General features: G+C 42.6%; 1 protein-coding gene across 1 annotated transcript; it reads right to left on the bottom strand.

Annotated features, from left to right (window-relative positions):
• Positions 1-10210: 10210 nt before the first annotated feature.
• Positions 10211-24721, bottom strand: LOC147889936 (shikimate kinase 3, chloroplastic-like). The gene is made up of 10 exons (XM_087390585.1): positions 24306-24721; positions 24030-24076; positions 23597-23651; positions 23403-23475; positions 23219-23306; positions 22959-23041; positions 22652-22784; positions 22394-22472; positions 22208-22272; positions 10211-10554 (listed from the first exon to the last, which is right to left on the bottom strand). The coding sequence occupies exons 1-10, from the start codon at positions 24532-24534 to the stop codon at positions 10513-10515; spliced, it is 894 nt and encodes a 297-aa protein (XP_087246711.1). The 5' UTR covers positions 24535-24721; the 3' UTR covers positions 10211-10512.
• Positions 24722-25022: the final 301 nt, after the last annotated feature.

Below are 25022 nucleotides of genomic sequence, written 5' to 3'. Positions count from 1 at the left end.
ATGATTTTGTGGGAAATGGCACTAACTCCATTCCCTCATTGCACCACATTTATTGTAATGGGGAGTATGGCACTAGTGCCATTCCCCACAACCTCCTATGAGGTTGTGAGAATGGCAATGGGTCCATTCTTCCCATTCGAAGAGGTTGTAGTCTCCTTTGCCATTCTCATGTTGCAACGCCAAAAGGGGAGAATGGCATCCGTGCCATTTTTCACAAACTCATAGAAGATGCCATGTGGAGATGTTCACAAGTGCCTTTCTACACAACCTCCTATCTTCCTTTACAAATTTTGGCTTTGCAATACGAATTGCAATGGGGATAGTTCCCATCTCTACCCAAAGTACTTTGAAGTTGAGCAGTATTTATTGAAAGTGGTGGTTCATGAGAATATGCTAAATATTTTTAAGGTCATCCTTTAAAACTAGTGCCATTCTACCCTCTTTGTCAAAGGAGAATGGCTCCAATGCCATCTCCAAAAACTCATAGTTTGACTTTGCAACAATGGGCAAAATGGCACTAGTGTCATTTCCCACAAGCTCATGGAGAATGGCACTAGTGCCATCCTCGTTTGTAAAGCCAAACTCTCCACATGGGGACCAATGCCACTCTATCCATGGGGTTCTAGAGATTGGCACCACTCCTATCTAGTCTCAGTTGCCAAGCTCTATTGGAAGGTCAAATTTCAAATTTGAATTTCTCACCTATTCCAATAAGGAATTTCAATTTTCAAAGTGCAATCTAAAATTCAAAATTTTGGCCTATTTCAAATTGGGATTTGAAATTTAAATTCACATTTAAATTTAGAATTTCATTTACAACATTGTATATTATGAAATTGAATTTCATTTTGAATTTGTTTTTTTTTTTTTGTGTGTGTGTGTGTGTGTGAGTGTGTGTGTGTGTGTGTGTGTGTGTGAGTGAGTGAGTGAGTGAGTGAGTGAGTGAGTGAGTGAGTGTGTGTGTGTGTGTGTGTGTGTGTGTGTGTGTGTGTGTGTGTGTGCGTGTGTGTGTGAGGGGGAGAGAGAGAGAGAGAGAGAGAGAGAGAGAGACCGAGGGGGGGAGTGCCATCTTGATTCCTTCATAACAACATAGACTTCCACTTTTCATGTTTTCACCAGTCACTTAATGTCACGCGTGGCGAAGGGACACATCTGGATGGAAGTGCAACAATGGCTCCAGTAGATAGATGTAGGAGTCTTGTCGATTGTAAGTTCCAAGCTGTATGAGCCATTCAGACTAGCAACTGCTAAACTTTCTAAGTACAAAGTACCACTAACAACTTTTTATAACTGGTCTAAAAAATGCAAGCAATCTCGTTTCTAGTAGGGAAAGAGCACAATCCATAATGGCAAAGGCATATCCAAACCACCAAATTTTACAACCTCAAAATTTGTGTTTCGACAGTCACTATGGCTCCCCCCATTGGGTGTGTGGTGCTCTTGTTTGCAGTGTAATACCAGCAGGTCAAGCCAAGAATGGTTGCCAGTAGACTCAGCAGACTCAGTAGCAGCAATTGGTTGTGTGGATATTGACATAACTATGAATAACCATAGAGTAGGAAGCCACTTTTATGTGATTCCCATAGGCACGATCAATGAATAGGTCATTTTGGGTAGAGGATGGTGCTGGTAGATAAATTGCCAAATCAACTGGTGAGAATGCAAAGCCACACTAATACATGGGGGTGATACTTTCGTGGTAGCCCTCTATGGAAGTGCCACAAAAGCCACGCTATCCTTGGTTGCCGTGACGGTGATAACCCACACCTCTCCCCTCCTTCTCTCTCCACCTTTCCTCTCTCTCCTACCCCCCTCTCTTTCTCCTCCTTCTTGGCACTTTACTCTTCCTTATCTCTATCTTGGCTACTGCGGTATCCTAACCCTTTATCCTCCTTCCTCTTCCTCCTTCTCTCTCCACCTTCCCCCTCTCCCCTCTCCCCCTTCCCTCTCTCCTCCTCCCATCACTCTACTCTTCTTTCCCCTATCCCCCTTCTCTCTCTATCCTTGGCTACTGCAGGCGGTGACAGCCAGGCATGCACCATGCAAAAAAGAAAAAAGGCCAAGGATAGAGAGAGAAGGGGGATAGGGGAGAGAGGGAAGGAGGAGGAGGAAGGAGGAGGAGAAAAGAGGAGAGAGGGGTGGGCTACATGATTATATATTTTGCAGGGGAAGAGTGGAAGTAATGTGTAGGATAGGAGCTTTCCAAATCTTAATACACTCCGAGCAAAATGCTCAAGTGAGTTGATCCACTTCCTATTGGGATGACTTCAAATGCGACAGGTATAGACAATGTAGATGGTTTCCTCAAGCTAAGTTCCTAAATACTGCACCCTTCCTTTCAAATATATCTTGCTAACATCAGTATATCACAATGGTGCAATTTTATTGGCGATTACATAGATCCCTTTCAGAATCAGACGGATCTGCAGAACAAAACCATAAGCAGATAAGCTTCACAAGTTATAAACCCTCAAACATTTAGTGCCAATCTTTGAAATAACTAATTGGAACTTAATTAAGCCAGTGCTCAGCTATATTTGCCAAAGTAAGGCTAGTAATTCATATACTCCATGTTGGATGTGGCGCATTAATATGATAGACTTACACAAAACTCTATGGATGGCTATATCATATCTATCTTCTCTACCCTTGAAATCCTATAAATTTACTTTGATAGATTATGCTACCTTTGTTTTCATGGGCAATGGCTTGGGATTCTTTGGTTGTACTAGCACCTCATGAACTAGGTCAGGATTTACAGGGTCGAGAGATCTTGGATGTGCTTGCCCCACTCCAACTCAAGGTGCAACAAGTGGAGTATGTTCGGGCCATGTCCATCCTATTTCAGCCCAAGTAGACTGAGTACTTATGTTGTGGAAGCCTAGTGACCCATTAGAGCTCATTGACCACTCGTTCCATGATTGCAACTACCATTGTGGACATGGCCTCCATGTGTTTAGTCTAATACTAGTGCTACTTTGGTTGATGCACCTAGCCTAGTCACATTCAATATGTGGCTTGGTCCTCCATTACATGGGCAAGTAATCTTTGTCTTAGTTCTAGCTTTGAGTCTTGCCTAGCCTTAAGACTTGATTCATCCCTTTCAGATTGAAGATTACACTCATGGCTTGGCTCATGGACTCATTGGATGATCAAAGTCTTGGATTTTCATGGACAAATTCTTGAACTTCATGCCAATGCATCGAGGACTTTCCCATGACAAGCCCTTTAAGACATCTCACAAATTTCAAGGATTTGTCTTGCTCTTGGTGTCATTGTAATAGTTAGATGGTCATGAACGTGGCTAGGCCTTCCATCCTCGAGCTATCTACTCTACTATCAGGTGGCCTCTACTACTATCAGGATAGATTGTCAATTATCTATCCTCGTTTTGATTCCATTTCATCTCTCATAACTAGGTTCTGTCTAATCCTTTTGCCTCAATCTCCTCCTTGTCTCTCCACATTCCCTCTCTCCTCTCTCCCCCAACTCTCTCTATTTTTGGTAGCCAGGCGCATGTCGTTTTTAAAAAAAATCTCTCTATCTTGGCTGCCCACGGTAGCCAGGCATGCCAAGCATCGGTTTTTTGGGGGTTTTTGTTTCCACGATGTGCACCTGGTTGCCGCAGCAACTAAGGATATAGAGAGAAAGGGGATAGGTTAGAGAGGGAAGATTAGAGTGAGGGGGAGAAGGAGAGAGAGAAGGGGGATAGGGGAGATAGGTAAGGTGGAGAGAGAAGGAGAAGGAAGGAGGAGAAAGGGGTGGGTTACTGCAAGGAAGCTAGGGATAGAGAGAAGGCAGAGTAGAGTGAGGGGAAGGAGGAGAGAGAGAAGGGCTATAGGACAGAGAGGGAAGGTGGAGAGAAAAGGAGGAGGAGGAAGGAGGAGAGAGGTGTGGGTTGCCGCGATAGTAGTATCCAAGGATAGAAAGAGAGGGGGAAGAGTAGAGGGGGAGAGGAGAGAGGGGTGGGCTACCACGGTAGTTAAGGGGGGACAGGGGGGGAGAGAGAGAGAGAGAGAGAGAGAGAGAGAGAGAGAGAGAGAGAGAGAGAGAGAGAGAGAGAGAGAGAGAGAGAGAGAGAGAGATGCTTAAAGTGTGTGTATGTGATTAGAAAAAGCAGAGCTCATTTTGGGGCCCTATAAGAAATTCATGATTTCCTAATTTTCTTGGCTCAAAATTAATAATTTCTAGAGTGGGAAGCATAATTTTTTACAGTCGAGCATTTAATTGGAGATATGAATCGTGAAACAGATAAATTAACATTTTTGAAATTCCCACTCAAGCATTTTTTAGTATGTCATAAATGCTATGTCTACTATTTTGGTGTGGAATTTGGTGTTTTTGGCATCACCATTGTGTCCGAAGTAGGAAAAAACCTCCAAAATGACTTTTGAATGACTAAGTTTGGCACCTCAAAGGGGTCCAAATAACCAAAATAGGCGCATGATAGGAGTGTGCTTAAGAAAGTGATTTGGGCACTTGGACTAGGGCCAAGTGTCCAAATAGCTTTCTTAAGCACATTTTTGTCAGGCGCCTGCTTTGGTCATTTTGACCTCTCTTGAGAGACATTTATGACACACTCAAATATGCTCAAACAGGAACTTCCAAATGTCAGTTTATCTCTTTCAGGATTTGGTATAGCATTTATGACACACTAGAAAATAAGAGCAGGAACTTCAAAATGTTAGTGTGCCAAGCATCTCTAGAGAGATAAAGTCTATTTTTTTGGAAAAAGAAAAGCATTTCCAACATAACGTTGGCCTCTCTCTCATTGGAGGAACTCTATTTTTTATCTAACCTAAGAGGCCCCAAAATGAGCTTTGTTTTTTCCTTGTGTGTGGGGGGGGGTGTGTGTGTGTGTGTGTGCGTGTGTGTGTGTGTGTGTGGAAAGGAGAGAGGTGCCAGTAGCCAAGGATAGAGAGAGAGAGAGAGAAGGGGGATAGGAGAGAGAAGGATGAGCCACCCTCCCCCCCTTCCCCTTCCTCCCCTTCCCCTCCCCTCCTCACCCTCCCCTCCCTTCCTCACCCCTCCCCTCCCCTTCACTCCTCCCTTCACCCCTCCCCTCCCCTCCCCTCCCCTTCCCCCTTTCTCCCCTCCCCTTCCCCTCCCCTCTCCTCCCCTCCCCTCCCCTTCCCCCTTCCTCACCCTCCCCTCCCCCTCCCCTCCCCCTCCCTTGCCTTTCCCTTCCCCTTCCCCTACCCCTTGCCTTCCTTGAAGTTACCCCTCCCCTTCCCTTCCTTTCCCCCTTCCTTCCCCTCTTTCCCCCTCCCTTGCCCTACCTGTTTTATTTCCCTCTCTTGCCCCCTCCCCCTTTCCCTCTCTTTCCCCCTCCATCCCCTCTATTAATAGTCTACAACCATAGCATTAATCCCACACCAACATAGATGAACTAAAAGCCTCATGAGCATGTTTGTGCCATGTGCAAAAGTGTAGCACACCCATGCTGCCAAATTTACGAATGGACTTCCATCGATGAACTAAGAGCATGTTCGTGCCATGCATGCATGTGCAGTGTCCTATGATGCCATACCTACCAGATTTTAGAGTTTTAAAACTCTCAAAATATGTTTATTTTAGCTATGAAATACTTGGAGTGAACTTAAGGTGGAATGATTTTGGAAAATGGAACGTGGTAGCTATCAAGACAAGGAACTGTATGGCAAGCTAAAATCGACCAATAGAGTCACTACATGGCATGAACCAATACGAGCCTTTGCATGGCATGTACTAGTCATGGACAACATGGTGAGGCATTGACACAGGTCTCCTATAATAACATCTAGTTGAATTGAGAAAACTCTCTCTTTGTCCATCGAACTCCATTAATCACTAATTTGAGGCCCTTTTGAGAGTTTGTTTCTCCCCTAATGTCAATTATTGGGTGTGAGTTGTGCTATGAATTGCCCCAAGCTGAAAAGTATATGGGGTACATCTTTTTAAAAGCCTTTTCTCATGAGCTTTGTTGGGAGCTAAACAAAATCTGTGAGCTTTTTTAAGATCCCCCCTCACACTACCCTTAACCGACCCACTCACCCACCCACCCCCCCACACACATACCCTATGACTCTTGTTAGGTGTGGATAAGAATTTCCTAAGTCCAAAGAGACCAAGAATTCTACATTAAAGGAAGGAAAAAATTTCGTGAAATTTTTTGGCATCTTGAAAAGTGTGCAGACTTTTTTCACACATTTGTAGTTAGGTCTTAGCCATATCTGTGCGATAAAATTAATACATTCAATTTATCTACATAAATCCTAGATACATTAATGTGTACATATCAATTTCTCCATATACACCATGGTTGAGATATCAAGGATCACACATCAAATTTGACGAACGTCTTAATTTATGAATGTCTTAATTTTTCTCCATCATATAAAGATACCCATGTTTATAGTCGTTTCAAGGGGTTTTGGGCATTTGAGCTCATTTCTAGAGTCAAAAAGCCAAATTAGGTATGTATCAAAAACAATTGTTGTAAGAATTGAGAGAGAGCATGTGCGTGCGTGTGTGTGTGTGTGTGGTGTGTGTGTGTGTGTGTGTGTGTGTGTGTGTGTGTGTGTGTGTACACACACTCTCTTTCTAAATTCTTGCAATAAATTTTTTTAAATACATACATAAGTTGACCTTTTTTACTCCAAAAATGAGCTCAAAATGCCCAAAACCCTAGAAACAACTGTAAACATGGGTATCTTTGGATGATGGAAAAAAATTAAGGAATTCTAAAATTAGGTCTTGGTCATATCTATGGGATAAAATTAAGACATTCAATCTATCTACATAAATCCTAGATAAATTTATGTGACATATCAATTTCTCCATACACTTTAGTTGAGATATCAAGGATCACATATGAGATTTAAAGTACATATATATACTATAAATTCTTGCAATAATTTTATTTTGATACACACATGGTTTGACATTTAACTCTAGAAATGAGCTCAAAAGCCCCAAAAGCCCTAAAAAAAATTGTAAACATGGGTGCCTTTGGAAGACTTTCCAAAGCCCCATAGAAAAACTGTAAACATGGGTACCTTTGGATGTGGGGAAAAAGTGCATCTACAAGGCCCTAGTATAGTCCACGCATATGAATGTTTTTTCCTATGGGGCTTTGGAAAGTGTTCCAAAGGCACTCATGTTCACAATTGTTTCTAGGGTTTTTGGACCTTTTGAGCTCATTTTCACTATCAAGAATGCCAAATTATGCATCTATAAAAAGTTTTGATTTTTTCAGAGAAATTAGAGCTGCCAAGGTTGTCTAATCATTAGTAGATATTTATTCGTTATTCTAATAATGTTTCATTGAGACATTAAGGGATCATTAGAGGCATCAAGGTCACTAAAGACATCATTGCATTAAGAGAGCTCATACATAGCTTGCATTATCATATACGTAAATAATATGATTGTGCTCATCTTGAATTAAGGGTGTGCCAAATCCACATTAAAGGGGGAAAATTGATGTAATGAGAATGTTGTTTCTAATCTATACATTAATCCTTGTTTGTAAAAGCATTATGCACTACTTGGGAGAGTTAGTAATGGTCATGGTGTGTTTAGATTTATGTTTTGAAAAAAAGCATGTCCAAATTTGCCAAAATTTCCTTAAAGATACCAATAAAGTGTCTTTGGGATATGTATGTATGGGAGGGGGATGAAAAAAGAGCTTGCAAAATTTTTGGACTTCTCTAAAAAGCTCACGAGAAAAAGCTCTCTAAAGAATTACACCCAAAATTTATGGACTCTATGCAAAACAATTGGATGCCAACGCAAGTAGTTTAGTCGAATGAAGTCAAGAAAAATCAATGCTAAGAAAAGCTAGTTGCATAGAGTAACAACCTCTTGGAGTAAGCTCTAAGGTCAAGATGCGCTACTACAACAAGATCATGCCATTCAATAATAATAAGAGACACTCCAACAATAACTTCTTTAGCTAAGTAACGAGCTTGCAATGGCTCAACAAGAACACTTGGGTTGCATGAAGGGCTTTCTACTGCTTATTAACAGTGGAAACACATCGATAGAGGTGCAAACCAAAAAATAAGAGGATCAAGGAATGTGCAGTTCGCTTCACTACCTCCTCTAGAAGGAATGGGATAGGTTGAAAGTCACTTTGCTAGCTCTCCAACAAGAATGGGATGAGAAACCATAGATGCTCACAAAACTATATTCATAACTAAGCAAGCCATCAATCCTACCGCATAAATAGCCTGCGAACATGAGTCGCTAACAATACCTTACATGCCTCAACTCGACCATATAGACCTCAGCTCGCTTGGATAATCAATGAAAGGTATGTGTACCTTGATATTGGTAGACCGCATTGTTGCTCAGGGCACACAAAAAGTTTTCAATTGCAGAGTGTTTACTAGCTCCTCGAACACCCGTAACAAGACATTATGACTACTTAAGTTTGCTATGATCCCTAAAGACCTGCGAGTAGAATTACCGGCTAAAACACTAAAACTTGGTATGTAAAGTGACAAAAGAAAAGCCAACTCTTGGCACCTCTTTAGGGCTCATCAAATGTGTCACTGGATATTCAATCTCTTCCAATTGTCCTTCATTATCCAAACTTCACCTCTTAGAAGTTGTAGTTAGGCTAGTTTCAAACTCAAACCATAGATCAAGAGATGACCACACTTCTATATTCTGTGTAGGCAGGCTGAGCATGGCCAGGACGCTGGCCTCGAGCCGTGTCATATCAGATTTTCTCACCTTAGCTTTGGTTCTCACCTTAGCTTTGGTCCCCTGATTTAGATATGGTTTTGCGATGGTGCCAATCCATCATATTATGCTAACAATCCACAGCTAAAAGCCACACTTGACTGTTGCCTTCGCCACTATTGTTTCTTTATTCCAGCCTGTAAACAGCAATTTTGATCCCTAGTAGCAACCAAAGATAGCATTGAGCCATGTAAACACTTGATCCAAAAGTGCTTAGGGATTCAACCTGCACTAGTATCACCCCATTTTGTTTGGCTACACTATCCACGTGCTTTTTAAAAAGATCACCCTTGCTTGCCCAACCCCAAGTGGCTTGACCACACACTAGTCTCGATAACATCCCACATTGTGAGGACATTGGGCGTACATAAATTTAAGAGATTTGAGCTCTCTAGTTTCCCCTTGAGAGATCCATCAAACAACTTAACCAAGAAAGAGAAAGATAGAAAATGAAAAATTAAAAAAAGCAGCAACCTACAAGTATCCATGCTTAATCTTATTCTGACACGTTGACTTTCGAAACTATCATCGTGTGAACTAACATCCCCTTCAAAATCTCATTTTCCAAAGAGCTGTTTAAACATCAGAAACCTCTCCCTTCATGTTGAGAACTAGGCTCATCATTATGAAGAAAGAAAGAACGAAAGAAAGAAAGTCTATTGATGTCCACAGGAGATCGAGAAGTCTATTGGACAGTAAAAGCCATCTAGTACATCTGCTTATGGAGGGCACATGGCAGCTCCCAAGGAGTCCAAAAAAGTAACTCCAATTATTTAGAGTTCCTACACAATAGTCTGAAAACATAATCAGCCAAACATCAATTTAAGACTGAGTCTTTTGGTTTGGATTTAAACTCTCTAATGATTACTATGCCTTCATGATATACTGCCCATTTTCCATCCTTCCTAGCAGCCTTGACCTTGGTTAATTCCGTTGCCTTATTCTTTAGTTGACCTCCTCGAGTGAGCTCCTTGTAAGATTGTCGGAGAAGTTTGCCACATAGATCTTGTGAGTTGAGTATAATGATAGCATGACCTTTAGACAACTGGTTTTAAACCCTTCTTGTTGTGGCGTCAGTCAAGAACAAGATATATGTTGCCTAGTACATAGGCGAACTTGACAAGACCACAAGCAGACAATGCAATGCACACCTTGAGAGTTGGACGACAAAAGTGAGAGAAAATAACAACACAGCAAAAGAGTAAATGAGAGAGAGAGAGAGAGAGAGAGAGGAGGGGGGTTTGGATGTTTTCTTAGCTAAATAAGTTTGAGGAGTATGCAAACAACTCACCAGTTCTTGTGAAAGCACATTATGTCTCTTGAATGTCACACAACCAACATGGAAATCCCATGTGACAAATGCAGCATATGTAGGAAAAAGACATAATCAGGACCTATACAACTCAGTACAGTTGAATTAGCATGTCCAAAAGGGGAAAAATAGAACTGAACGGAGATAAATTGAAGAGCTGAAAGAGTGTGATGAAAAAGAAAACTCTTTAACTAATCTAGACTATAGAGTATTCATTCAGGACATGTCTAGGGGGCCAAAGAAAGAATTATACAGCAAAGATGCCCGATCTTACATTTTGATGTTTCAACCCAGTCGCACAAATTGTTCATGCAGCATTACAAAACGAGAGGTGCAGAGGTGCCTCTGCTAGGAGGTTAAATCTGACCCTGCTTGAGACCATGTCAATGCGGAGATGAACACTCACCAGGTCCAGCAGGACTCACTCATAGTCAGATACTTCACTGTTGCAAACCCTAGGCAGCTATCTCTCACTTCTTGCGCTTGATCAGCTTGACAATTTCTTCAAGCACCTGCAGTTGTCAACATGATACACTGTGAAGGTGGTGCTCAAACCCTTTTGCAAGGGACAATCATTTATTAATTGGCAATGCTGACCTGCAACTGATCTATGGGGGAACATAGAGCAAAGAAGAAGCCTTCTATAGATAGCTGGAAAACCTTGATAGGCCAGCATGATTAGTGGTGTAATCGTTCATGATCAAAAAATGGACTACACAACAAACAAACAGTAAAAGACTGAGCAAGAATATTGAAGAGCTCCTGTCTCAACATGACAGCTGCTTTCTCTTTGAACTTCTTTCTCCCTTTGTAAGTGCCTCGAAAAATCTCACATGCTGTTTGGGATTCTAAGTTTTTTGGACATTCAGGTCAATCGAGGTCAAAACATACGTGACATACACACAGGGGTACTGCTCAAATATTTAAAGCAAGAAACAGATGATAATAATGTGAGGCACAATAAGAATAGTTAATGACAGATTACCAGCTTACTACTGGTCTTGCCTAGTGGGCTACAGTTAGGGGTCTGAAACGAGGTTGAGAGAATTCATAGGGCAGCCAGATAAGCTGAACTCACTGATTTTATACGTTGTTTACATGACCAGCCTAGTCCATAAAAGGAAAAGCTGGCCTCTCCTTAAGGCACATGTGCATGTGCGAACCTTGGATTTCCCGTAATCCAAGGGCTCCAGATCGTTTTCTTTTTTTAGGTTTTGGTTGTTTGCTCGGCTCCCATGCTGATCTTCTCTTCTTCATCTGCTTCTGCATACGCCGGCCACAGCTTTCCCAGTCCTGGGCCCTGGCCTCCTCTATCAAGTAAGTCTTCAATCTTTTTGCCTTGGTTCCATAGGAAAGAGTAGAGATCGAAGGCAACAAGGTCCTGGTCGCAGATTGAAGCTAGATCTTTGGGGTGACGACATTGCAGCTCCCACTGAAACACCTGAGTACAGGGAAGCGCTTTTCCTCTCCCTTCCATCGGCGACATCTTGCCCATGCTACAAATAAGCAAGCTTAACGCCCATCATGGCTTTGCCATCACTGTCGCTCACTACCCAACGAATCTCTCTTCACTGGTACTTGATGAGACTTGGACAGGCCTCCATATTCATATTGTTTTCCTCCCTGACGAACTGCCTGTTGACTTTCAACTCACCAGTGATTTGAATATGCATAAAATGTTCCTTCGTGCCTTCAAATATCTCAAGGTTCTCTTACAGCAGGTCATGGAGGAGCCACTGATGCTGCGACTCCAGCTCTCTCTTGCATTATCTCGGGTGTTCACCTCACCTGGACGAAAGAGATAGCTGAACATTTTGGACTTCCGAGCCTGTCGTTATGGACCTCCAATATCACTGAGCTTTGCACATACCTCCCATTTTCAAGGAGTAAATATGGCAAATGCCCCGACAAGACGCAGTTTAATTTGTATCGAATTGGATTCTCACCATTGGAACAGACAAATGCATGAATAGAAACATATAGCAAGGTAGCTAGTCTTCTTCTCACCATGTTTAATGTTTGCAGCAACCAACTTCAGACAGATGGCTCCACCGTGAATCAGCTTGCAATATAGAGATACCAGGACGTCCCCCTGAGATCTGCCTAGTTCGAACCATCAGACACATTGTTTTGCTACTTCATCAACCAGACGAGTCGCATTGCTGAGCCTAAGCATGTCCTTCTCAATTCTTTCTAAGGGCTGTCCAGGTCCAAAATACAATGACTAAAATTTTGGGGAGGCATCTCATAACGCTTTAGGAGTGTCGTTTGGTGGCAGCTCCTTTGGGTGCTTTGCTATCCTCCGTCGTATTCAGAGATGTGCATGAACCACAAGTGGTAACCTTCTCTTCGGATGCTGCCATGCCAACCCTGGTCAGTCAACAATACGAGGAGCTGTAATTCTCTTCTCCACTTGGGCCATCCTGGGGTGACACTCGTTGGGCTAGGTGAAAGAGCTTGTGTGGTTGCTTTGTCGAAGAACAACAAAAATCTGAATTTGTACGATCGGATATATTCTAGCCTTGCAGATGATGAGCTGGAAGTATCTTCGATAGGTATCTCCTTCCCAACCTTCTGATTTCTGGAATCAGACTCATCCCTTGAGTTGCTACGAAAAGCCTCCAATTCTCTAGATGTCTCTATTTGTGAGGAGACATACTTCGAGAAACCACAGGAAATTATACTTGGTACCTCAGTGAGTAATTGATTATCCGACAGTTCTACTGAAGGAAATACCATCGAAACGTCTGATTCCTTAGGATATAGAGACTCAGAACGAATATTGGACGGCCTACAGCTAATCCGGCAGCAATAACAGAAGCAGCAGGAATCAAGGGTTCGTATTAATCTCCTCTTTTTTTATTTGATTCAACCAATTCCGACTTAGCAAAAATCAGTGCCTACTGGAATAATTCTGTGAAAATTCACTCAGAGCCTGCGCGTACGTATTATTCGTATATATATATATGAGTCTTTATCAACCTGTCTGCCAATAAATCTTCCATTGGAAGGTGCAACAGGAAAGACTTGGGGTAAATGCAGGCCACTAAAGAGAATTGTACATGAGAATCCTCTATCGTTACTTGGACAATACCGTGATGAGTTGGATGAACAAGATGTACCAACAATGGGTGCAACAGAGGAAGCTTGCATTGGGGTTGGCAAAGATTCTTTGAACGTTCAGGATGAACAGGTGGGCAATCCTCCAAAGGATTCATACATTTCCCCTAAAATTTACACTATGATGATTGAATAAAACAAGGACATTGACGGCCAGGATGAACATGGCCTTGGCCAGGATGAAGAATGGTTCTTCTTTAAACGAATGGCAAGCTGTCCTGAAGACAATGGGGGATACTACTATTGGAATATCAGAACTGGTGAGACCACCTGAGAAAAGTCTGTTTTCTGCACGGTGGATACAGTGAGCATCAATGTTTCAGCAAGCTTACTTTGCTTTGAAGATGTGCGACTTGCACCGGAGACAGATCCGGCTATTTGAATTCCATGCTTGTTAGTGAAGACATTCACAGGGTGTCTAATGTCGAACTAGGTGACATTCCAAATCCTCAGGATGAGACTCAATTCACAGAGAACCAGATGGTCCCACCAGGTCCCGTCAATGATGAGAGCCTAGTGGTGGATGAAGGCATGGCTGTGGTGGAAGGCTTTGCATCTGATGACCAGCAGCAAGGACCAAGCACCTCCTCAGAAACTGAACAAGATGAACTGAAGGCTCCTCCAGAGTCTGAGCCAAGCGATGTAATGCTTCAACAGGCCAATATAACTCCAGAAGAAACAGTATCACCAAATGAGGAACATGTAGAGAAAGAAGATGAACGCCTCCGAAGTTTAGAAGGTGTACCTCAGCAAGGTGTCCAGTACGAATTTGAAATCTCTAAGGAGGTATTGAAGAAGTTGAAAGGGAAGCTAAAGATGAATTTGAAGATGCTGCCAAAGGAAAACCTGACAGCTGTCTTAAAGTTGAAAAGGTCTAAGGGTCTGAAAATGTTATAAAAGATCTTGTAGATAAAACAACAGAGATAAAATGTGAGGTGTGTGGTATTTGTATATATAATATCTCAAATGGGTCGTAAACATGCCTCTGGGCCTATAGGAAGTGGCATAGAGCTCACTTGCGAGATGTCTTATGCGTTAAAGAGTTGATAAAGCCATCTGAACATGCAGTGGACCTAACACAGACTAGAACTGGCCCCACAATTTAAGAGCGAGGGATTTTCCTCATAGAGCAGGGAAGAGCCCTACTGCAACACCTAAACATACTGGTTAGCAATAGAAAGAGAATACAAATTTCAAATTAAGGTCCTTTTATCCCTGGGAAGAATACCAGAGGCCTACTTTTCTCATATCCAGAATGAGTTGAAACAACTTGAATCTGTCCTTACTATGAAAAATCCTCTGCAACAACGCATCTCTAGAATCCACAAGATCTCTAGTTTGACAGACGCACTATAGCTCCCTTTGAAGAAACATCTTTTAGTAGGAATGCTCAACTTGAAAACGTTAACTGGTGTTCAAACTAGGTCGTATATCATGAAGGGACATTGGAGCAGAATCATGGAACCCTAATCAGCTTGCAGGGACTTTTGGCAATGGTAGTGATATGAAGCAAGAAGAGATTTATACTAAAATCATTTCATGTAAGTTATGCAGGACTGTTGAAGAGAAGTTTGCAAGGGATAACACTTGTAACACTTACTAAGAGTAAATGAAATGGTGTCTGATGATGGGTGTGGTGGGGCTGATGTAGATATGAAGTTGATAATGAAGCTGAAGTTAAGCCTGCTGTGACAAGAGTATCTATCAGTATGTCCCATTCATCATTTGAAGTATCTTTACCTGTGACAAATCCATATCTTCTTCCATCCTTGATCAATGCAGTTACATCGGCACCTCTGGGTCCGCTACCTCCAGAAGAGTCGGGACAGTTGTTTCCTGTTCTTACCACATCCCAGGTTTGGGCTTCTCCTCTACCAGCAGAGTATGACTAGGCTCCACCTCCTATTGATTTAAAACAATTCCCCCGCCTCCACCTTTGCCACCACAATCGCCTCATTCTGTACTGCCTTACAATATACCAAAGTCTTTACTGCTGGCACGTTGCTGCGGCCAATCCTCGCTTGCCTGTATCATCCTATTGAGAAGTCATGATATCACTTCATCACCTGGCCTTCATGCTGGTGTGTCTGGAATGGTAGTCCAAGTGCAGAACACTCTTACTGGTCTATCTCTCCTGGAATGGTAGTCCAAGTGCAGAACACTCTTACTGGTCTCTCTCTCCTGGAAAGGACTAAGACCTTGTGAATGCCCAAAATTAGGTATAGATCTTGTGAATGATACTCATCCGTCTGGAATGGTAGTCAAGTGCAGAACACTCTTACTGGTCTATCTCTCCTGGGAAAGAGTAAAGACCTTGTGAATGCCCAAAATCAGGTATAGACCATGGATCCTGTCCTCTAACCTAATGCGGGCTTTTCCCAAGCTCTCTACCGAGCTCCTCTGATAGTATCTACCTATATGCCCTCATATAAATCCTGTTAAGTCACCTCCTATTATCCAATGGTCCAATCCAAAAGAGGGATTAATTGGGGGCATGAATGTTAAGAAGTTCCAAAACCTACTCAATCCAAATTTACAGTGCTCTCCCTGAGATAACATTACCCCAATCCTAGATACCATGCATCCAGGTCTCTAGTAGTGGCTTTGCCTCCCATGGAGGCGGACCAAATGGTCCGATTCTAGCTTGGTAGTAGCCTCTTGCACTAGATTGTACAGGCATTTGACAGATGATTCTCCTGAACTAAAGAAGAATAAATGGACCCTCCCACAAAGGCTCTATGTATCTCCTATCTGAGGCAGCTCCTGCCCTGTTGGATGTGGCCTCCTCCAAAGCCCCTAATATTCCATATAATGAGTCTCATGGTCTCTATTGTAAATGTGAGGACTAGTAGCTCCACCGCCACCTTGTTTGTATCTTTGTGTCTCCTATATCCATTGTCGCCTCGTGTGATTGGCCATTGGCTGAATAATATGGGAAACTCGTAGCGCCCTCCCGGGCATGCTCTCCTATGCCGTTGCATGGCTCTCAGCATGCTACACCTCTAGAGGATTCTCTAAGTGCTACTCCTTTGAGTGTCCCTCCTAAATGGGAACAAGGGATCGAGGGAAGTGTTGCTCTCTAGATGCTCCTAAATCTGTGCTACTATGTGCTACTATGAGCATGAGAGTCTCTTGGGCTGTGCTCAGGAGCTCCTATTCTTGCCTCGACTCTTGTGCCTGTGAATCCTATATCTGAGATGGAGAAGAGTATATGCATGACTAGAGGGGCCCCTAGACTTAGTGGGACAAGGCGGATCTTCCTACAAACAAAGCACTACCCAAGAGCGCAAAAGCAAACCACTCTCTAAAGGATCTTACCCCCGTGGATGGTGGGGAGGGCTATAAATCTAGGGAGTGCCCCTACGTCATCGTAAAAATAAGGAGCCTAATAGAAGGGGCAATCTCCAATGGACCTAAGACTATTGATGACTTGCCCAAAACAATTTCCTTCTCACTAATGTGGGGTAGAAAAGTGTCATCTACTCCTAGAAAGGAGATGGTGGCAACCAATCTTGCGAGACTTGTGCTAGGTTAACCAATAGTGGCACAACTCTCACATCACCATGAGAGTGAGAGAGAGCGAGAGAGAGAGAGAGAGCCGAACCCATATGTGACTAACCCATGATGCTATAGTGCATGCATGCATGCGCACGCGCGCGCATGTGTGTGTGTGTGATGTTGGCTCGTAGACACATTGCTCTTGCTCGTTGCCACAGATGTTTGAGTTCTCAGGAGACTCTGCCTCATTTATTCTGGTTTTGTCCATGTTCTCATGAGTTTATTGATCTTCTTCGGCAGCGCCTACGAGCGAGATTCCCGACTGTTCCTTTTGGAAAGTCTTTCTGGCTCTTTGGTTTTCATCCACCCAGACCGGAGTTTCATCTTTTCTTTGTTTGGGTTCGCAATTGGGCACTCTGGACTTTATGGACACAATAGAACTGTAAAGTCTTTGTTGATCCTATATTTTCCTTGTTTGGCTTTTTTAAGCGTTCTCTGCAACAATCCTTCTTTGATTGCTTGCAGACGCACTACATAGATCATGATGTATATCTAGCATACACTGAGATTTTCAGCTGATGTAATTTCGGTTGCCTCGTTTTGAGGTCGCTACTCTTGTAATATAATCAATCAAAAGTTTTCACTAAAAAGTGTGTGTGATGATTTTACTTCGGTTTACGCATCCTCCACTTCTGCTGCTCGGGCTGAAATAGGGCATCGTTTGGGCATCCTTGGACACATCATGCATTTGTATGTGGAGATTTCGATAATTCCCCAGGAAATGAGAACAGCAGTACACATCGCTCCCATATGACGGCAAGTAAAAAGAATTCCAGAGCATTCTAATTCATACTTTATAGGCATGTGATTTCTGGCAGCTCCATCACAACACCTTTACTCAATATTGGTCATGCTTAGATCGATGCTACATAACTTCATGCAGTCCAGTTTGATGATTTTACTTGCAATGTGCACTTGGATTATGCTTGCATTTTTCTGATCACTTTCCAATCTCTATGACTCTTCATTTTGGCTTGCCGCTGCACAAAGGCTTTTATTGGTGAATAATTACTACCTCAAGCATCATGCTTTTCAAGTTATGGTTAAGGCTCTTTTACGCCGACTGGTCTTGCATGCATCCATTACTGGGGACTAGGCATGGAGTCGCTTCGCCATGGCAATGCCGGACATCATGGCAAAAGCTATCTTGGATACTTGTGTCACAAAGTGGCAGATGCAAAAGCTTTGGTTCAGCGCTTTACTTCTGTAGCGCAACAAAGCCAATTTTCTATGGATGATCAATGGCTCTCACCGATGCCCTTTGTTGCTTGTCTGATAATGATCAACGCAAGCTGAAAAAAATTTCAGGCATAAAGCTATCCAAGATACGGGCTGTTCTTCTAAGGCTTTTCAAAAGTCTTCATGCCTCCCGCCACATGCATTCATTGCACCCGTGTCACACAACAGCTTGATCCTGAGGTTCGAAATATTTTTCAGATATGTTTACTCCCGCCTCCTCCCCTGGCTATGGAGGTTGATGCAAGGAGGGTTTTTCCGTAGAATGTTTGACCCATCCCCTCTCAGGAGGATGCACATAAATTGGAATTGCCATTTACAGATTTGGAACTGAAAGCAGCAATTTCCAAATTAGGGCGCTCTAAATCTCCAGGAGGTTGATGCTTTTCTAAAAAGATAGTTTAGCTTTTCTGCTTTTTGGCTTTTCCAAAAAGCTACTTTAGTTTTTCTACTTTTAGATTTTCCACTTTTAGCTATCTTAGTTTTAGAAAAGCTACTCTATTTTTAGCCCTAGCTCTCCTATAAAATAGTGGCCTAGCCTACCCACACAGATTCATTCAGAGCCCAGCGTCGATTTTCGGAAGAAGACAGTGACAGTGGTGCAAGGGGGACATGAAATCGTTATTCCTGCAGGAGTCTCTGGCAGCCTCATTCCCATGGTCAATCATATCCAAGCAAAGAAGGTATTTAAAAAATATGTTTTCTCTTATTTGATTTTTGTTCATGAATCAGATAAAATTGGGAACAAAGATAAGCTTACCATTGAAAGGAGAGCTTTCTTAGAGGAGTTTAAGGACCATTTTCTTTGGAGTCCTTACCTCCGGAAAGGCCAAAGGACCTCACTATAGATTTGATTCCAGGAAGTTCTCTGCCTAACACGCCACCCTATAGGGTCAGCAAGACGCCATCCTATAGATCGATCTCAAAAGCGGGTATCACCAGGTACGAATTGCCCCACAAGATGTTCATAAAACTGCCTTCCAGACAGCACAAGGCTTATATGAGTATTTGGTAGTTCCCTTTGCATTAAGTAACGCTCCAGCCATTTTCAATCGAATTTTTCAGAATACAATGTCTTTTGTTGGTACATTTTTCGATGATATTATAGTATTCAGAAGAAGAGCACATGAAGCATTTAAAAATGTATTTGAGCTCTTACGGGAACACTGGTTATATACAAACGCAAAGAAGAGTGAATTCTTCCTTCATGAGATAAGATTCTTGGGGCATATCGTAAACAAATGGTGAAATAAAGATGGATCTTGACAAATTGAAAGTGATTAAAGAATGGCCTGATCTAAAATAGTGCATGAAGTGCGGTCTTTCCTCGGGTTATGCTCCTACTACAGCAGGTTCATCGATCATTTTGCTCATAAGGCTTCCCCACTACATGATATGACAAGAAAGAATACAGCTTTCACATGGGGAGACAAAGAGAAATCAGCTTTTCAATTGCTTAAAGATGCTAAATTCAGCTCCAGTTTTAGTGATGCCAGATTTGCACAAGCCATTTGCAGTCCAGGCTGACGCTAGTGGTGGTTGCATTGGAGCAAATCTTTTACAGGAAGGACATGCAGTTGCCTATGAGAGTAGGAGACTTAGGGGTGCTGAGCTGAATTATAATATTTATGAGAAATAGCTGCTTGCAGTCATCTATGCTCTAAAAGTTTGGAAGCATTATCTCTTGGGCGTTGATTTCTTGATCCAGACACACCACTAGAGTGTCCGGTATTTTCTTACTCAACCCCTAGTACGTGAGAAGCACATGAGATGGGCCAACTTCCTGGCTGCATTTAATTTTCAGATTCAGCATACTCCAGGGAAAGACAGCGTGGTTGCCAATGCATTATCACGAAGGCCACATATAAATTCAATTACAACAGCCTATCATCAAGAACTTGCAGTTATGAAGGATCTGTACAAGGATGACCCGGATTTCTCCAATATATGGACGCAGCTCAGCCATGGCAGCGGCCATAAGGATTATTATCTTAGGGATGGATATTTATGCAACCAGAACCAGATCTGTGTAATAAGGGACCTCAGACCCAAAGTGATTAAAGAATGCCATAGTCCTCCCTTTGCTGGCCATAGAGGATTGTCTCCGACACTCGGACAACTTGAAAGGTATTTCTATTGGTCTCAAATGAGAAAGAATGTCTTTCAGTATGTTACATCTTGTCTAATTATCACCCCAAGCCTTGCTTCAGCCCTTGCCTTTTCCTGAAGTACCATGGCAACATATTTCTATGGATTTCACTACCAGATTCCCTAAGTCACCAGAGGAACACGATATGATATGGACAGTAGTTGATCGATTTAGCAAGCAAGCTCATTTCATTCCTTGCAAGAAGACTCTTAAAGCAACAGAAGCAGCTGCACTTTTTATCAAGCATATTTTCATCCATCATGGGATTCCTTAGTCAATTGTTTCAGATCGGGACAGCAAGTTTACAAGTAACTTTTGGAAGGCCTTGTTTGATAATTTGGGAACAAAGCTAGAATTCTCATCATCCTACCATCCAGAGTCTGATGGACGAAGCGAGGCTGCAAACAAAGTTTTGCTAGAATTGTTGAGATGCTATGCCCATGATCACCCACAACTATGGGAGACATACCTTCCTATGGTGGAGTTCGCATACAACAATACTGTTCATTCATCTACAGGTAAATCTCCTGCTGGGATTGTTTATGGAAAGCCATCACCATTACCTGTGTTGCGCACCAAAGATCAAGGCTTTGCAGCAGATCAGTTTATTGAGGACCAAAAATAGGCTTATGATTATGTCCGCACACACATAGTACAAGCTCAGGAGCGTCAAAGGAACTGAACAAATCGACAACGGAGGGCCGCTGACTTCAAAGAAGGTGAATGGGTTTTATTAAGATTCAACAAAGCAAGACTCAAATCCAAAGTTGGGAATAGAGTTGTTTATGTTAAGCTTGTGCTGCGATACTACGGTCCTTTTCAAATCTCAAAGAAGATAAATGATGTATCATTCAGGTTCCATCTTCCATCACATTGGAAGATCCATAATGCTTTCCATGTCATCTTACTTGAGCATTATCACGGACCTAATCCATCTACTCCTACACATGAGCCTCAACCCGAAGTTGAGGATGAAGATGAAATTGTGGTTCCTGAACAAATTCTTTATCATCAGGACAAGCGCATTACCTACTCGCGGCATAAATTACAGACCTTAATATTTGATACGTTAATGCATTCTAGTAGCACTTAAGCAGGCTGCTACCTATTTGCTACTTCAGCCGGAGATACTCCCATTGTGTGAGTGATATTTATGCGTGCTGCTGATTTCATTCCTAATTTATGAGTGAAGTCTGATCCAATGCTGGCCCATTGGTTGCTAAGCAAGACACTCCAAGTTCACAGACTTATTATCAATCTCCACCAATGGAACCTCCCTGTCTTACTTCTCAAATCAAGAAATTCTTTGGTACAAAACTTTACGCATTGGCAGACAAAGGTACACCTTGTCCTTATGGAGGGTGGACCAATGTATAGGTGTGAAGGTCAAGCCTCTTATCAGGCCTGCCATGAGAGTTTAGGTGTTGGCTCAATGAGCAGTAGTCGTGCGTACCTTCAACCGTGTGAAGGTACCTTCCTAGTCTTGTCATCGTAGCTTTGAAGGGGTATGTTGGATATCGAAGCCTATGTGTGAGATTCCTAGAGTCCTAGAGTGAGTGTCCCTCACTCAAGTCTTGTGGGTGTGAGGACTCCTTGTCCCAATTGCGCAAGCGGGACACTTGTACAAGTTGAACAAGTCTTGGATTAGATTGAATTCGTGTGTGAGGTGGAGATGTAGTGACTCACCTGCGATGTCAAAGAGAAGGCTACTCAAGCCTACAAAAAGAGACTTGTACTTGCATCAATCAATATCAATAAATCTTGTGCCTGCCTCTACCCATGTGCACAACTCTCTCTTCACTCTTGCTTCTCACTCTTTCTCTTCTTCCACCATGTTTCACAACAGCCGGCACCAGCATTGTACAGTCAAAAACTAGGAAACATTCACAATCAATACTTGTGAGGGTCAACCTCTGCCATCAACATCACTCGTAATGACATCCAGCCTCATACCTACATAACGTAAAACCCTGGCCTATTGATGCTCTGTCCAGTCTGCTAATGCCCACACTGAAACCATCTCTCTTCCCAGAATCAAAATACAACATTCAAACTTCAAAGCTTGAATCTACACTGTACAGCTATAAGTGAAAGAGCTATACCTGCACTGCTATCATTGTTGGAGTCAGAGCACTCACATCCTGATATCCCATTTTTAATGCCATTTCTGCCAGAACAACCATAAACCATGTGAGATCTGTAAGTTCCCAGAAGGACACTGCAGTTCTACAAAATGAGAGCAATGTATGATGTCCCAAGGGAAAGGAAGTTCGAATATCTTATCATACGTTGAAGAGACACTCTAGCATCAGCATCTGCATAGAAGCGACCCCTAACCTCAAAAATGTGGGAGAGACTGGTCAAAGCCTGCAAGATGAGACAGCAAGTGAGCTCACTGACTTTGAACCATCATAGATGAAGTCGTTTCTAGAACCTCCTGTACTTTTGGAAAATAGAGTTGACAATTAACTCAGTGCATAGAAAAATCACCAAAACATGAGATGAGAGTCTATGAATCATCATAGTGGAAAGCATGTCATTCTCACCTCGCTATAAGCAGAAGTGCCTCCTGTTTGTCCTAATAAGGGTCGTGATTCTGTACCAACAGCGACCACCCGTTCTGCCAAGGCCTCTAGGGGCACATCCAGCCAGACGGTTATACCATGCTTCAAATAGCTCCTGTGTCATAAAGCAGCCAGATTAAATCTATCCCTTCCTAATTCCGTCTAGGGCTTTAATGAGACAGCACAAATCCGTCCACTCACCATTCCCAACTCTCAATCCCCTGTTTCAAGCATTCAAGTACAACTGCTGTTGTCTTGTTTGTGCCTGGAAAGGACATTAATAACTCACCAATTCATTGGCCGCAAAACAATGCCCCCACCAGTTGCAACAACCAGACGGCCCATAGAGGATAGCTGCTTCAGAACCTCTGTCTATTGAAACATGGCACAAGATTAGAACGATGACTAAGTGTATTGTCACAAATCCATTGTAAAAATTCTCCACCGCTCCACTTAGAAGACACTGCAAGAGCATTTTGACTCTAGTTGTTAGCTTTGAATAAGAAAGCAAAGAAGACACAATGTTGACTTTTGTGTAAGCCTCCGAACCTCAGCATCTCGGAAGCTATCCTCATCATGTTCGTGGAATATTTGGGCAACACTCAACCCTCCAGCAGCTTCCTCAATAACTTTATCACTGCAACCGTCAAACACCTTGCTGAGCGTAAACGCACAGAATATCAAGCTCTCTGTCAGATTCCGCATTGACACTGGGACAATGCCAATAACTCACCTGTCAAAAAAATAGTAACCCAGGGCCCGGGCTAAGACTTCACCGACTGTAGTCTTCCCACTGCCCATCATGCCTGCGACAGTTGCAAGAAACTTAATTCACAGTTCCCTGATAATACTCTACACTCTTGTGCCATTACATCGAGAGAAATCTCTAAGCCCACGCCATCCCGCCAAAAGGCAGACAGAACGCACCTATAAGAAAGATGCAAGTTCCCTTCAATTCTTTCCCTATTTCATTGGCTCTTTTCTGCAGATAATAGATCTCTTGTCAAAACACTATTACACGTGGCAATAGACCACAATGGCGTCTTCCAGTACTAGCGAACTTCTAAGTTTAGAAAAAAATTGAAAGTCACACGGAAATACCCCGAAAAGGGCAGATTGATTCCGCAAAATCAATGAGCTGCAACATATCTCAACCTCTAAGAGTTCATATAGCTTTGAGACTAGAATATATCCAATCGTATAAATTCAGATTTTGGTCGTTCTAAAGTCCAAATTTCTACATTGAAAATAAAAGAGAAAACGAAAGAGAAGAAAGCCCCTAAGAATTCACCTAGCTACCAAACAACCGTGGTTCGGAGCACTGTTTGTCATTGCAACCGCAAACTTTGGTGTGAAGTACCTTAAGAAGCAATTCGTGCTCTTCCTCTGCCGCGCACAAAATGTTATCTGACGTCAAGACGGTCACATGTCATCACCAGGAGAAACGATCTCGTGAGTTGAATCGAATGGCCGTATCTACGTCAAAGCTGTATCAATGCTCATAAAAATTTCTATTGAATCTCCATTACGAACGCAAAACTCAGATCTTCAGCTGCTAACTCGACATGCAGCTTGACAGGATGGTGCCCACTTGTTCAATTATGACGGCAGAGAAATACAATATAACAAAACTTACCAGCTAGGCTCCCATTTGTCGAGTGAGCACTGGAAAGAAATGGCATTTTCATTGATCGCGATGAGGTATTAAGCAGCACGGCGCGAAAATCAGCCGTGTCCTGCAATCTCCTGTAACATATAAACGGGTCGCGAATGCATCCCTTCCTTGTTCGCCCGTTTGGCAAGAGCACGCTGCCATGGTGGAGCGTTGATTTGAGGCTGCCGCACTGTATCGATAAAACTTCCATGGTTTACGGCGGAGAAAGCTTATCAACTCTTTGGGTGGCGCAAAAACCCTGAGCGTCAACTTATGGCCTGTCTCAGATTGTAAAGATGAGACATTTGCTGTGGAGGCAAGCTGGTGAACTACTCTTCGAGTCGTTAAAGATCAGACGCTTGTCGTGCAGACAATTTGCGGCATGAGGTTGACAAGGTGTCATAACTTCGTGGCTCTAAAGCGCCTTACGTGGGTATGTGTTAATGAATGCACACCAATATGTGTACTTTGTTCATGTAAGCCGGTTTTGGATGATTGAGTTTGTCCCTATATGATCCAATGTTGAGCACGGATTTGTAGTGCTGTTGTGAATCATATTGTAGCATTTCATGAGCATGAGAAGTGTGTGCACTTTAGTTGTTTTGATTCTATAGGCAAAGTTGAAGTCTCCCAAGATATAAGTGGGACACTTTGTATTGAAATTATCGAGCATGTGATCTAGTGAGAGGATGAGAGTAT

Source organism: Dipteris shenzhenensis, chromosome 19, assembly GCF_047967505.1.
Source record: "Dipteris shenzhenensis isolate YYH24624 ecotype China chromosome 19, Dip_SZ_1.0, whole genome shotgun sequence".
Classification (NCBI taxonomy): domain Eukaryota; kingdom Viridiplantae; phylum Streptophyta; class Polypodiopsida; order Gleicheniales; family Dipteridaceae; genus Dipteris; species Dipteris shenzhenensis.
This window is presented reverse-complemented; position numbering and strand designations above follow the sequence as displayed.

What these genes read in the sequence shown, in the direction of transcription:
- LOC147889936 (XM_087390585.1), bottom strand. Translation starts at nt 24,534, where the DNA reads ATGGAAGTTTTATCGATACAGTGCGGCAGCCTCAAATCAACGCTCCAC. An exon ending in AGCACGAATTGCTTCTTAAG is followed by an intron (nt 23,652 to 24,029) that starts GTACTTCACACC and finishes TATTATCTGCAG; the next exon opens with AAAAGAGCCAATGAAATAGG. An exon ending in TGCTAGAGTGTCTCTTCAAC is followed by an intron (nt 22,273 to 22,393) that starts GTATGATAAGAT and finishes TTGTTCTGGCAG; the next exon opens with AAATGGCATTAAAAATGGGA.